The sequence below is a fragment of the Zootoca vivipara genome, chromosome 4, assembly GCF_965207765.1.
Source record: "Zootoca vivipara chromosome 4, rZooViv2.hap1.1, whole genome shotgun sequence".
In the NCBI taxonomy this organism is placed as follows: domain Eukaryota; kingdom Metazoa; phylum Chordata; class Lepidosauria; order Squamata; family Lacertidae; genus Zootoca; species Zootoca vivipara.
Genome location: NC_142587.1, coordinates 50860463 through 50875328, shown reverse-complemented (window position 1 = coordinate 50875328; position 14866 = coordinate 50860463). Strand labels below are relative to the sequence as shown.

Here is a 14866-nt window from a genome sequence, read left to right as displayed (position 1 = left end):
CAAATTGACCTGAAATATTTCTCTGCAAGGAAGAAGGAAATGGGAAAAGCTTTCCAATTGTCTTTGGACTGTAGGGGCTTACACCTCCTTGTAAATACAGACTGGCAAGTACCTATCTGTTAAGCTGAGCACACTATCAATATGCGTAAGAGCAGGGGTCAGCAATCTTTTTCATCCGTGGGCCGGTCCTTGTGGTGGACCAGACTTTTTTGGGGGGGGGGAATGAACAGAGGGCAGGGATAGGTAATGGGTCAGAACAGGGTGGGAGGAGACACAGGTAGTGCCCCCCCCCGTGGAACGCCCTCCCACCAGATGTCATAGAGAAAAACAACTACCAGACTTTAGAAGACATCTGAAGGCAGCCCTGCTTAGGGAAGCTTTTAATGTTTAACAGACTATTGTACTGTATTTTAATATTTTGTTGGAAGCTGCCCAGAATGGCTGGGGAAACCCAGTCAGATGGGCGGGGTATAAATAATAAATTGATGATGATGATGCTTTATTAGTACTGCATCCCTATTTTGAGGCACCTTTACACAATCTCACTTCATTACCAACCAGCCTCCTCAACTCAGTAATTTAGAAATCTTTCCCATATGAATAAGTTTGGGGTTTTTTTATTTAAAAAAATGCTTTTTCTTCAATTAGTTTCTATGACAGTCTTTTGTGTCAGACAAGAAAAACATTTTGTTTACTTCACTGATAGGAATATCTCTTAATGCAGGGATAGCGTCTTCTTGTGGTTTTTTCCATTTCTGATTTTTTGCGTAGTGGTCTGCAGAAAATGTAAGGAAAAATAAGATACATCATGCTTTGGTCATACTTAAGAAAATACTTTTTCACAAGGAAGTAGTTTTACAGCAAGATATATTAATGATTCCTCTAATAAGCCAGCCCATCAACTCCAAATTTCCAAAACCTTTGCAGTCCACCATACAAAATCAGTATACAGCTTTACCATGTGAGAACCAGAGACTAAGGAATGACCTATATATTCAGAAAAAGTGGGATAATCCTTTGGGGACTGTACTACTTCAAAATGCAGGCTGTGGGATTGATAATTTAATGTTTTACTTCCACTAAGTGTAGCCTAAGATAGTCATCTTTCCAAGACAGTAGTTTCTACAAGGAAGGACTTTTTTAAAAGGTAGGGAAACAACATTCAACACTTCTTTCTGTAAGAACCCACTTGCCATTTAAACCATACCTTCCAAAAGGCTGGTTGAAATCCCACAAATTAATTGCATGCAAGACAGAGAACTGAAAAGCTCCTTTTGTGCTGGGTTTTCCTGGCACAGAAAGAGCTTTTCATCTCTCTGACTTGCTTACCAAACGCTGGGATGCTCTCATCTCATGTGTGGGTTTCCCAGAACTTAATCTCCACACAAGAATGGAACTGTACTGTGTTGAAGCCACCTTTGGAAGTTCACCTCCAAGTGTCCCCACCCCATCAGTGGTAAGGTGGATGATTAAAACCTTCTCAGTAGCAGCACCTCCTTTGTGGAATTTCTATCCCACAGAGGTCTACCTGGAACCAACACAACAATCCTTTGGCTTTTATTCTCCCTGGCCTTTAAATCTCGCTCTCTTAACATGGTATTTAATTTTATTTATTTTTAAAATAAGCCTGGATGCTCTCTAATAAATAGATAGATGATAGATAGATGGAGTATCCAGTTATAAATAATAAATTATTATTATTATTATTATCATGTTTAATACCAGAAATGATTCCCCACTAACATTTTCAAGTAGGAGGCTAGTAACGTGCCATTTTCCTCAGTATATAGATGGGCAAAGTAGGAAAGGTATCATGTGATATATCATAATCTATTGATGGAATACAGAAACTCTTGAGTTAATTCAGTGGAAAGCCTTTTACCTATGTGTAAAGCAGCATGTGTTGATGAAAGTAATTTCTTACAAATGCAAATGACAAAAACCATACTGATGATAAAAATTACTCTACAAGTACATCATTGTATGAACCAGACCCATGAGTAGATATTTTAAACTATAATCAAGTATAGGTGCAGGTTGTTTGAAGAGGGGGTACAAGTTGCAGGATCACATCCATTTCAGCATTGCCCACAATATGATCAGCCCACGGAAATCTTGATGCTTTTATTAACTCTTTTGCACATCTGTTGTAGGGTAATACTGTTTTCTCCAAAGTTTTCTCTTGTTTATAATGTTCTGATTTCCTTTCTGTTTTTTTAGGTGTATGTTTTTACACTACCCTTTGAAAACTGTTGTGGGGGAGCAGGAGAAGGCATGGTCAACCATGCAATGCCTATTCAGCCCCCAGCGCTCACAAGTCATGTACCATGAAAAGTACATGAGAGAAAAATCAAATCAAAACACCTCATAATTTGTTAAAGTTTTTAGGGACGTGGAGATCCTTGTCCCACAATAAAAACAAGTACAGTTGTACCTTGGAAGTCAAATGGAATCCTTTCCAGGTGTCTGTTCAACTTCCAAAATGTTCGGAAACCAAAGCACGGCTTCTGATTGGCTGCAGGAAGCTCCTGCAGCCAATCAGAAGACGCAGAAGCCCCGCCGGATGTTTGGCTTCCAAAAATAGTTTGCAAACTGGAACAGTCACTTCTGGGTTTGCGACGCTCGGGAGCCAAAATGTTTGAGAACTAAGCTGTTCGAAAACCAAGATATGACTGTATTGTAAGCAGCTAAAAATAGTATTATGAGTGTATTACTTGCAGTCCTTGTCAGCATCCTTACCTGTAATGGTGTGTGTGGAATTCAGTGGAGCAGTACCGATCATGTTAATACCAAAGAGGAGTACATAGCCTATTCCCACGCTAACTAAAAGGTAGACAGGCAAAGCAACAGCCCAGAACCTATGAAATGGAGGTAAAAACAGTTACCTTAAGTAGTGTTGTATACAGAAGGAAACATACAGCAGAAATCATTTCAAGCACTAAATGAAGTAAGGCCACATTTCAAAGATGATGGTGTGGTGCTGGAGAAAATGGTACAAAAAAGAGCAAGCAAAATGACTAAGGCTGGAGCAGCTTCCCTGTGGGGCATGTTTGGCGCCTTTTAATTTCGGAAACAAGTCAAAAGGGGCAGAGGACAGGATAGAAATTTTAAAAATTAAGAAGTGTTGGTAAAGGTAAAGGTAAAGGGACCCCTGACCATTAGGTCCAGTCGTGACCGACTCTGGGGTTGCGCGCTCATCTCGCATTATTGGCCGAGGGAGCCGGCGTATAGCTTCCAGGTCATGTGGCCAGCATGACAAAGCCGCTTCTGGCAAACCAGAGCAGCACATGGAAACGCCGTTTACCTTCCCGCTGTAGCGGTTCCTATTTATCTACTTGCATTTTGACGTGCTTTCGAACTGCTAGGTTGGCAGGAGCTGGGACCAAGCAACGGGAGCTCACCCCGTCACAGGGATTCGAACCACCAACCTTCTGATCAGCAAGCCCTAGGCTCAGTGATTTAACCACAGCGCCACCTGGGTCCTTAAGAAGTGTTGGTATCTAATGGTAATTATACTTTTGAGTAGGTCTACTGATTTCGGTGGGTCTGTTCACAGCATGACTTAGTTAGAGAACGCCCAAACAGTAGAGCAAGAGTTCCCAAAACGAGTCTCCATCTCTCATCACACAAGAGTGACTTGATTAAGAACTAGTGGTTTTCAGCCCGTTTAATAACGGGCGCTAGAACATCCTGGGGTTCGGAGAAGCGCTTGCGCAGCCCTTCTCCGAACCCTGGGACCTGTCCTTGCTGTCGGCGGCAGGGGGACAGGAACGGAGGAGGAGAAAGCGCTGCCTTCTCCTCCTCCGTTCCTCTCCCGCAGCCGCCGACAGGAAGCAGACATCCCACGGTTAGGAGAAGCGCTTGCGCAGCGCTTCTCCGAACCCTGGGACCTGTCCTTGCTGTCGGCGGCAGGGGGACAGGAACAGAGGAGGGGAAAGCGCTGCCTTCTCCTCCTCCGTTCCTCTCCCGCAGCCGCCGACAGGAAGCAGACATCCCAGGGTTAGGAGAAGCGCTTGCGCAGCGCTTTTCCGAACCCTGGGACCTGTCCTTGCTGTCGGCGGCAGGGGGACAGGAACAGAGGAGGGGAAAGCGCTGCTTTCTCCTCCTCCGTTCCTCTCCCGCAGCCGCCGACAGGAAGCAGACATCCCAGGGTTAGGAGAAGCGCTTGCGCAGCGCTTCTCCGAACCCTGGGACCCGTCCTTGCTGTCGGCGGCAGGGGGACAGGAACGGAGGAGGAGAAAGCGCTGCTTTCTCCTCCTTCCTTCCTCTCCCCCAGCCGCCGACAGGAAGGACGCGCACACTCTTCCCCCCCTGCCTCCTCCAACCGCCGCTCCTCTCACAGGCCAGGGAGGGTTGTGAGGAGGCCTTCGCCGGCCTCCACCCTCGCTTCCCTGACGTGCCCTGCAGTGAGGCGGTGTCCGGCGGGAGCGGCGGTTGGAGGAGGCAGAGGGGGGGAGAGTGCGCGCGCGCAGTCTCTGCTGTCCAATCCCTGTATCCCTAGCGCACATGCGCAGTGACCCAGGGACACACGGGACAGCTTGGACGCAGGGACAACTTGGACATTATTATATAGGATGGTTAATCTATGGAATTTGCTGGCACAGGATGTGGCGATTGTCACTTTCTTGGAAGGCTTTTTTTAAAAAAAAAGTTAGGCAAATGTCATGAGAACAAGGACATCAATGGCTCTTAGCCTTGATGGCTCCAAGAAATCATTTCAAAAACATACTGCCTCTGAATATCAGGTGCTTGGGACAGTCTATTTTTGGGGAAGGGTGGAATGCCATGCCTTCATGGTCTGCTATGATAGGCTTTCCAGAAGCCTCTGACTAGCCATGGATGTGTCCCCTGCCAGAGCCTAGTGCTGGAAAAGGGAGCAGTAGCAGCCTCCCCCCTCCCATGAATTCTCAGCTTTCATTTTTTTTTAAAAAAAAAGTATGTTTCCAGTATTTGTATAACTTGAGATATATAAGGCAAAATGTACAGAAACCGTTATTCTCTATTTAACTGAGGTCTACTGACATGAAAGACATTTCGTGTGAAAAAGTATTCAAACCTACTTTTGAGGCCAGTATGTTAACCCCCATGAGAACAGCCAGGATTCAGGTATATAGGCCCAGACAAGGTACAACACTGCATAAAACAAGAAGGAAGAAAAGGGCAATGGCAGATGTGATATGATCTCCTAGAATAAAGCAGTCAAGCTTGCATCTGGCCTGGCTGTCACTGGAAAGACTGTTATTGCCGGTTATTAGATTCTGATCTGGCTAATATCTATCTGGATGAAAGACCACTACAGTGCTGCAATATACGTACTTCAAGTAAAAATGAATAGGGTTAGGTTCTTGGGCAGAGAAGGGGGAAGTCTATCACACGTCATCAGCCACTTAGCAGCTTCTAACAGTGAAGAGCTAAAGTTATTCAAATGGCTGAATGACAAGACAAGTTCAAAAGATTGCGTGTTTTAGAACAATAAAAATATTGATCAAGTGCTTTCAAATGAAGGCAAAGTACAACACATAAAACTGAGGATTCAAAAGAAGGCTTCCCTGTAACCTGTTCATTTAGATTCTGTGCATGACTACTTAGAAGCAATTCCCACATATTTGAATGCAATCCTATGCTCACTTATCTGGGAATAAGTCCTATAAATCAATGAGCTTTATCTTTACAGTACTGTACAATCTTATGTGGCTCCTCAAGAGGTCTAGCAACCCTCACACAGTCTCAACCCAGCAAGCCTAATTGGTTATGATCCCCAAGCACTTTTGTTTTCAGTATTGACATCCTCCTTACCATCATCACACTTTAAAGTCTTGGAACTATGAAAAGGTGTAAGTGGTTGATTATAAGGTGAAATAAGAGGTTAATAGTGAAATAACCAGGTTGCCCAAGGTGTCTTCTTATATTTCAGTCACAACTGTGGAAAGGAGGATTGGGCTAAAATGAGTTACTGAACAAAGAAATATACTTACTAAATATGAACTGGGATCCTAAATACAGAACAAAGCCATATATAGCTCTTTCTGGCAATGGGGCCGGTGAGTTTTCAACCATGCTGCTGTCTTCTATTTATCTATTTAGGAGTGGGGGGAAAGACCATTAGTATTTTGTTGTGTTAGCATTCTCCCTCCATCAACAAGGCACTGCTCTCAAATAAATTTCCCCACCAACTGAAGAAGTGAAACTGTGGAAAACAGTTGCAAGTATACAAGAGATACAAACCAGGCATCACTCCTGTTTTGGTTGGATGCAAGATGGCAAGTTACAAAAAAACACTTAATCATACATATGAAAAGTTAGCTTACTCTCAGCTGCATCCAGGGCAATGTTGGTTACAAATTCAAATACTTCAGTTTATGCTAATGTGCAATTACAAATCATTTCACTTCCAAACACCTAATAGTCCCCACCAAAAGGGGACTATGAACAGTTTTAACAGCTTCATGGTTTCTTATCATTCATTAAACTTTGTATTAAAACCAACAACTTTCTAAGCTATTTATGAGAACTGTTTTCTACGACCACAAAGTGGGTTTCTTTTTGGGGGTGGGGGGAGACTAAAAGGCAGACCTGCAGTGAATAAAGGCTACTCATATTTAAGTGACTGGTTTGCAAACACCAAATATAAAGCACGGAAGAACTATAGCTCAATGGTAGAATATCAGCTTTGCCTGAAGAACATCTCTGATTCAATCCCTGGTACCTCTACCATGTCCAGTGTCTGAAACTCTGGAGAGCTGCTGCCAGTCAGTTTAGGCAATATTGAAGTAGATGGACCAACAGTCTGACTCAGTGTAAGTCAGTTTCCCAAATTTCTATGAAATCTTTCTTATCTGTGACGGTCAAGCACTGGCCTATGCGCTTCCCCAAGGGTAAGCTGCACTTTCTAACTTTAGACAGTCATGGTCTGAGACCCTTGTCAGACTCAGATGTCACAGAAGTCTTCCATTAATCATGGATATTCAATGATTTTAGGGCACTTTGCACATAGGGCGTGTCTCCTTCTGAGCCTTGATACCAAAAGCAGGTCCTGGAACTCAGTCCTGTGGTAATTCTTAGCTCAAATTATTAGTTTGATTTTTTAATATGCAATTGTTTTTGTTGTGAGTTCACCTCATGCACAAGCAACACTTCTAAGCTTTATATAAATTCTCTTATTGCATCACAGAGGAATCAAAATCTTCCTCCATCTATTCTCTTTACTGCAGTAGTCTGTGTCCTCACTCACTCCTCCCAGTAAGAAAGCAGCTTTGGGACTCTGAATGATAAAAATTCCAAAGAGGGGAACCAGCACTGCTACACAGCCACCCCAATATATGCATCACCCTATAAAGGCAACTGGAAGTTACTATTTTTTAAAATTTATATCCTCCCTGTCCTTCAAGGAGCTAAGGGCAGCATACATGGTTTTCTCACCCCTCCTTTTCTTTTCTTGAAAAATATTTTCACAACAATCCTGTAAGGCAGGTTAGGCTAAGAGAGAATGACTGTGCCCAGGTCTTCACGGCTGAACAGGGGCAGGAAGCTGCCTTAGACAGAGTCAAACTCTTGGATCATCGAGCTAATCGCTGTCACCATTGCCTTGCATAGGACTCCCAGGGTTTCGAGCAGGATTATTCCCACCCCTACATACAGATGCTGGGGAACGGAACCTGGAACCGTCTTCCTCATGCAAAGCAAGCGAGCTATGGGCACTTCCGAATTTGAACCTGGTCCCCAAACCTAGTCCTAACTCTCTAACCACCGCACTACACCCAAAAGCAGGCATGGTGTTGTTTTAAAAATGCTGTAAAATATTCGCCGCCCCTTCCCAGTTAAAAACCCGCCCTGAACTCATCAATCTCTATCGATGCCTGGATTGGATTTCCAAGAGAGAGAAAAAAGTGTCCCCTTCATAACCCACCTAGGATTGCAACTGTCTCGTTAAACTGCCCTCGCAGACACCCACCCACCCAAATCCATCTTTCAACCGACTGCAGGCGTCGATAGTCCCACTGACTCCGGCGCAGTCCCGGCTTGCTGCTTCTCCCCCTTAGCGAACCCGCCAGATGAAAACTCGCCAAATTCAGCCGGAAGTTGGGCAAGCGTGTGAGTCTCTCCAGCCCACAAACTTCAGCCAGGAGACCTTAGAGATGCTCCAACCCTTCGCACAACTGCGCCGCAGCCCCTCTTAGCCTTCCTGGTCGGCAATTTGAACCATCTTTCGGCTCTTCCTTCCGATGTAAAGGGGTGCGGGCTCCCTATAGATATGCCAAAGGGAGGCAGAGGCGCCATTCTGAGCCCGCTTAGGGAATCACAGCTAATGGCGGTTTTCATTATTATTTTTACCGGAAATGGAAGCTGTGCAATGCTAACCATTTCTATCTCTATGCTTCGAATAATAGACTCGTTGATCGTTCCGTTGCGGATGTTAAGTCACCTCGGAGTTAGCAAGCTGTTTCTTTGGGCATCTATCACTACATTACTGTGTTTTTTTTTTTTAAAAAAAAGGTCCCTACGCTTATGTTTGCCCACAAGTAGGCTCTAACTGAATTCTCACTGTCTGTACTTTTGGCCTTTGAAAGTTATACCATAAAAGTGTTAGCCTTTAATATGCCATAATACCCTTTGTAGTTCGAGGCACATGAATTGCAAAGGTAGTCGTGTTGCTTCGAGTCCATACAAAAAGCATTCCGAATCCAGTGTTGGACAATACTTTAAATGGGCTCAATAAAAAGGTCACCTAAGTGTGTCGAGAGCCTCCATATTTTTAGGAGTATAAACTAATTTCATGCCTTCAGTATTAGCCCATTCTTTGGTTCTTTTTGCATTTTTACTTGTCCCCCTTACCCCTTGCTTTGTGCAACATCCTGCCTGAGAAAGAATTCTGGAGTGTTTGGAGGCTTGTCACCTTTTTGTGATATTTGGGTTGGTCCCAACTGTGGATTTTAAGTAGAGGTTGGATGCCCTTTTGGGGGGCTGCTGTAAGCCACTCTTCAGCATAGCCGCTTCTCATACATTCAGTATTGGCGTTGGCAGTGTTATTTTTGAAACATTTAAACACAAAAACATAAAACATTTTGCACACAAAACAATACTTACAAAATTATATCCGAGTTCATAAGTGCATCTTCCCTGTGTTTTGTTGCTGTGGGTACCCTGTAGACTGAGCTATAATCCTGGTTTTCTGTGGGCTTGAGCAGAGAAAAGTATGTTTCAGAAGGAACCAAAACACAAGATTTCAGGAACCACAGCTTAGGATAGTTATTAAAATTGGCATGTCATTCTTCCGATGGAGTGGCCCGCAGTCCACGAAAGCTTATGCCATAACAAATATGCAAGCCTTTTTTGCTGCAACACGGCTAACCCTTCCGCCAATCGTTAAAAGGAACCAAGGGATTCCACTTCCAGGGAATGGGATCGCCTCTCCATTTCCCCGCTCCTTTGTCTTTAAAAGGGCCAAGTCTACGGGGTTGCAATTCCGGGATGTTTCTCGCTCTATTGCAGGAGAGCAGCGGAAACGAAACCGAAGCGTCGCCTGTGGGTTTTCCTGCGTATTGGTTGGAGAGGGAAGAGCAGAGCAGCACGTCAGCGCTTGCGAGGGGCCAGTGAGCAGGCGGAGCGAGTGGAGTTGGCTTCTCCGAGCAGAAGCAAAGCGGCGGAGGCGGCGCGGAAGCTGCGCAAAGACTCGCCCGTCTGCCCGGTGAGAGAGGTACAGCCGGTGCGCGCGGGAGAGTGGGTGGAGGCGTGGGGGGCTTTGCTTGGGAATCCGCGTGGCCCAGCCTCCTGGCCTGCCTGGCCGCTGCTCCACAGTCTCTTGGGCGGTTCACTTTTCTCCCATGCTGGAGCCTCGCATCCAAACAGTGCGTGTGCGAAAGGCCCCTTTGTCCGTATTGATTGCGACCAAGCCTGTGGCTGTTGTGGCCGGGGAAGGTGATTTTTAAGTGCACGTCTGAATGCTGCGAGGCGATCGCTTCCTTCCAGCCACACCCGCTCCGGAATCGGGAACATTAGGCTCGTAGCAGTAGGCCTGCTGTTGGAGAGGCGCTGTAAGGCATTCCGCTCCGAAGGCGCCAAACTCTCCAGTCTCCTCCTCGGATGACCTGGAAGTGGACTAATAAACACTCGCCCTCCCCACCCCCCCGTCGAATGCCTAAGTGCAGATTCTGAAGGGTTAACCACGCAGCCCAGCCCAGTCCCCGAAGTTGAGAGTGGCACTTTTTAAATAGTTGCATGACTGTGCAGGGTCTGGGAGATTTGGAGGCATTCTGTGTAACAATCGCATGCACGTATTTGTGCTTTAGATCCACGCCTTTATGCCCATGGTGGTGATTTTTTATAATGTGTTTCTGGGGTGATGCACGATTTAATTAAGGTTTGGGGTAGGCCTTGTTTAAAACCTTACCGTATCTTCTTTTGGATCTGTGCCTTTGTGCACAGGGTGGCCATATGGAGTGATGGGTGCAGAATCTTCCAGGAATTTTTTTGAACTGGATCATTGTCTCCAAAGCAGAAGAAAGGCAAACCACACTCCAAGTTGTGAAAAAAATAAACATTACATAAAAAAATAAACATTACAGGAAGTTCTTAATACTATTATATTTGTGTGTCCATCATTATATACGCCAGGGCCAACTTCTTAAAATAAATCCCTTTGATGTGCATATGTTTGGGTTATGAGCTTGCTACAGTAGTTTTGTTTGGGTAGTTTTGTATTGGAGTGAGTTATTTGCATGTGTAAAATTCCCCAAAACCATGTAATTTCTGTTAGTTTTAATGGACTTATTACTTTTTTCCACAAAGCCCCCCAAAACAACAAACAATATATTACTATAAAAGAAGTACAGTACTTTATACAGTTAAAAGTACAATTTCTTCCATTTTAAATTTGAGAAAATTCAAATTTACAACATAAGGCCTGTGGGCTGATTGATGTTTCCTCTCTATCTGCGTGTCTGTCAGATAATTTTCAAATACTAATTCTTTTGATAATTTTCATCTTTTCGTAGAAGCATCTGTGGCCCAATCAAGTGGAGGTAGAAACAATATGCATTGTTTTGTGTTGGTGATTCAGAGGGTTCTGGCAGGTTGACGCCAGTGTCTGTATGTTGCAGCCAGGAAATCAGACTTGCAGAGTCATGACTACTCAGAGTAGAGTTCAATGAGGATAATGTAGACTGAGACTTCTTCATAATCAGTTCATACATTAGGTTTTCTGCTGTGCACCCAAACCACTATGTGTGACTTACACAAATGCATGTTTGGAAAAACATATATAGGCCCGTGCTGCTGAGAACCAATATTGGCAACTTCCTGTCAAGTGTACCCTCAGTTGAATACCTGGGTTTTCTGTCAATGAATATGCAGGAAAGCCTGTAATGTGTGAATTGCTGGAGAGTGAAAAACCTGTGTGCTGCTGCCAGTAATATATGTTAGCTTGAAGGAAGGAGGAAATGACAGAGACAACCAGAGATCAGAAAAGGAGACTGGATTTTAGCTTTTCTGGTTAAAGAAAGGTAACCAAAATATACATTTTAAAAAGAGATGATAGAATAAACCAGGGGGTCACCAACATTATTATTATTTATTAAATTTATATACCACCCCTCACCCACAGATCTCAGGTGCCCATAGAAGCACATGTGCCTTTCAGTGGTCTGTTACCCTTCCCCTGCTAAAGTTCAGCTTGAATGAAGCATTCTGCTGTTTCCAACAGAATAGATAGCGGTGTGTTGCAGGGTCTGTGTAGTGCCCATACCGTTTCCCTGGTTTGCAAATGTGACTACAGGCCTAAAGAGGTTGGCAACAACTGGAATAAACAATTCTAGTAAGAGTGCTACTAAAACAACCAAACAATAGAGAATGAAGTGGTAAGAGCAGAATCGCTGCATCCAATTAAAACTTAGTCCTCTCCCCAAAATGCTCAGTGAAACAAAATCTTAACACTATGCCTGTGTCAGGAGGCTAAAAGCAAGGGGCCATATGGCTATCCCAGAGGAGGGAGCCCCAAAGCCTGGAGGGACTGGTCAGAAATGTCTTGCTCCACATGCCCACCAGCCTGACCTCACCAGGCAGGGTGATGGAGAATTGCACCATGGGCAGAAGTGGGAAACCTCTTGCCTGGGAGCCCAGTCTGGCCCTCCTGGCACCTCTGTCTTGACTTAGGCCACCACCCCCTCTCTGTAGGCCATACCCTTTACTGGCCTTGCTTACCTGGAATGTGCTGATGACTTGGTTACTCGGGTGAGGGACAGAGAGGGGTGTGTGGAGAATCTAGCCCACTACAGAGGCAAAATTTGCCTTCGTTGCTCCAACCACTGGCCTGTGGTCCCAGGACGCTTTCCCAGAAGGGAATGTGGCTCTTAATCTGAAAAATACTCCTCACCCCTGGCAGCGGGGGAGTCTATAAATTGTGGCTGAATTTACCCTTTATTAGATTCATAGCTTTGTTATCTAGCAGCCAGCTGTAAAGCCTTGACCTGTCACAGTTTCAGTGGGCCTTGGCTCTGTGGGCAGATACTTGGAATTCCACCTTAAATATATGGTTAGTCTTATCAGGAACCTAAATAAATATTAGTGTTTTAAAAGGCTTGCAGAGCAGTTTTACCTATTTTTATTATTTCAGTTTAGATTTCTTACCCTCCCTTTGCTACAAGGTCCCAAGGCTTATTGTACTCCATACTTGTAATGTAAACTGTGCACCATACTTTGGAGTGTTCTGCAGCCTAAAATACTTGCATAGCAACAATGGGGCGGCAAAGTCCAGGGAGAGAACTGCTTTCATGATTTTTGCACAGATTGCCTCTATGCTTTATTGCCAGACTACAGGACCGGGATCTGACACACTTCCCCACCCTCCTCCTTCACCTTCTGAGCTAATCCTCCATACAAACAATCAAAACCTCTTTTGTACTCCTCTAACCAGGCAACCCTCAGAGTTCTCACATATTTGCCTGTAAGATTCCAGGTGAGCTGTTCTGAACATGCCCGCCTCTTGAAGTGACACAGCCACCTCCCCTTCATTCTTTGAGATTAAGAACATCTTTAATAAAAACAATTTAAAAAGGAAATTAAGAACTCAGGTGGAGGAGGATGTTCACTAGAGGAGTTGGGGGCTCCTGTCCAATTTCTAGCAACAGGAGTTGCTAATATCTGGCAGGGCCTCAGTGACCTAAGAGAGCCAGCATTTTCCCACGATCTGGGTTTACAGCATCAAAGACTGGTATCAGATTTTGAACTGTGCCTGGAGGCAAATGATGAGCCCATGTGGTTGATGTATTATTGGTGCTATGTGCTCTCTGGCAGGCTCCAGGTAGCACCTTTGTTGTTGCGTTTTGAACCAATTGAAGCTTTAGAGTCCTTTTCAGAACATGTTGTAGTGGGCTGACCTGCATGTTTCCAATGATTGTGGCCAATGTAGATGCGCAAGGTGAGCTGGTAGATGATGTTATTGGCTGTCCAGCTACCTGGGTTCCCAAAGGTTCATATCTGCTTTGAGAAAGTGTGCACACTACTAGCATAGACATAACACCTAAACTTTAATTAGTTTTGGGAGGTGTTGTAAGGAAAAAAAACTGCTCCCTTTCCCCTATGGGATATCTAGGAGCCCCTATAGAGTCCTTATGTAGATTCTCTATCAGTAGGAGAAAATAGTAGAGGCCAACCAGAGAATATTGAGAAGCAAAGCAGCTAGTAAGCATGATCTTTATTAAACTGTTGCAACAGGGTTCCCCGCTCACCCTACATGGAGGGAGGAGAGGAACCCAGAACATTGGTGTGCAAGCTCTTATATAGACTTTTTAAATTGCCTACCCTGTAGCTCAAGGACCCCACCCCCAAGCATCATAAATACATCACAGAAAGAGGTGGTCCCCAGCAGAATTTTGAGTGTGTTGCTTCTCTCCTGTCTGCCAGGATACGTGATAATGATTGCCTTTGCTGCTTAGCCTGGCCATTCCTTTGAGATGGTAAATACTTAGTTTCTGAATCTGTTACCCATATTGATAGTGTGCTCAGCTTAACAGATATTTGCCAGACTGTATTTACAGGGAGGTGTAAGCCCCTACAGTCCAAAGGCAATTGGAAAGCTTTTCCCATTTCCTTCCTCCTTGCAGAGAAATATTTGAGGTCAATTTGGGAGAGTCAAAATGGCTTCAGGATTGTTCTCCTGTACTATTTCAGACACGTGATTTATATACTTATGTATGTGTTTGCCTTGTACATTTATGAACTTTTATTTTTTATATATATAAGACCTTAAAATTCCTATAACAGAGGGTTAACAGGTGAAATCAAAATAAAAAATAGCTTGGCTAGCTTGCTCCACACAGCAACAAAAATCACAGGGCCAATGCTCTTTTAAAAAACAAAAGCTATGAGTAGTAAAGTTATGACACCCTTTTCAAAGGCAAATGTTAACATTGATAAAGTTTTCCTGATACTGTTATGATTGTATATAGGTCCATCAATGTACAATCTTCTCTACATAAGGAAAAAGTCAGGTCAATTCCCCGAGGATGCTACAGTCTAAATGCAGTTGATACAATCCTGCTATAGTTGACTATTCTTTGGATTGCAAACTTTGGACTTGCTGTTGAGGCCTGTTATGTCTCCCATATGAACAAGTTAGCAAACACAGTGTCACTTTGCTTTAAGTAAAGTTTTATGAAATCACTTCTAGCAAAGCGGGGCAACATGTGGCCTTCCAGAGGTTGTTCTACTATAGTTGCCATCATCCCATGTCCAGACTGCCTGGGGCTGATGGGAGTTGAAGTCTAGCAACACCTGGAGTGTCTCGAGTTCTCCGTCTCTGCAGTAAGGGAATCCAGTGCAAACAAGTCTTTCCATCTCTGGTACTAGTGAACGAATAGAACATTTGTAAAGA

At 44.2% G+C, this 14866-nt stretch overlaps 2 protein-coding genes across 8 annotated transcripts in view; one reads left to right on the top strand and one right to left on the bottom strand.

The window, feature by feature from the left end:
- Positions 1-601: 601 nt before the first annotated feature.
- PIGP (phosphatidylinositol glycan anchor biosynthesis class P) lies at positions 602-9487 on the bottom strand. 6 transcript variants are annotated; one of them, XM_035116764.3, is made up of 5 exons: positions 9085-9487; positions 5976-6076; positions 5061-5133; positions 2740-2858; positions 602-775 (listed from the first exon to the last, which is right to left on the bottom strand). In XM_035116764.3, exons 2-5 carry the CDS (start codon positions 6055-6057, stop codon positions 645-647), a joined length of 405 nt encoding a protein of 134 aa, XP_034972655.1. In that variant the 5' UTR covers positions 6058-6076; positions 9085-9487; the 3' UTR covers positions 602-644. The 6 variants fall into 6 exon arrangements, with proteins under 6 accessions (XP_034972655.1, XP_034972653.1, XP_088524036.1 ...); XM_035116762.3 differs by lacking the exon at positions 9085-9487 and adding an exon at positions 8064-8316; XM_088667910.1 differs by lacking the exon at positions 9085-9487 and adding an exon at positions 8129-8268.
- Positions 9488-9536: 49 nt separating this feature from the next.
- The window catches only part of TTC3 (tetratricopeptide repeat domain 3), a 56809-nt gene continuing 51479 nt past the window's right edge, over positions 9537-14866 (top strand). The window contains exon 1 of one of the 2 annotated variants that reach the window (XM_035116758.3): positions 9537-9685. The gene's annotated coding sequence lies outside the window, so the exon portion shown is untranslated. Of the gene's footprint in view, positions 9695-14866 lie in introns of both variants that reach the window. The other variant, XM_035116757.3, reaches the window with a different exon arrangement.

Bases quoted from the DNA above. Each gene is read 5' to 3' on its own strand.
- PIGP (XM_035116764.3), bottom strand. From the start codon at position 6,057: ATGGTTGAAAACTCACCGGCCCCATTGCCAGAAAGAGCTATATATGGC. The intron at 5,134-5,975 runs GTAAGTATATTT...TGTTTTATGCAG, and splicing joins AGGATCCCAGTTCATATTTA to TGTTGTACCTTGTCTGGGCC. The intron at 2,859-5,060 runs GTAGGTTTGAAT...TCCATTTCATAG, and splicing joins TTAACATACTGGCCTCAAAA to GTTCTGGGCTGTTGCTTTGC.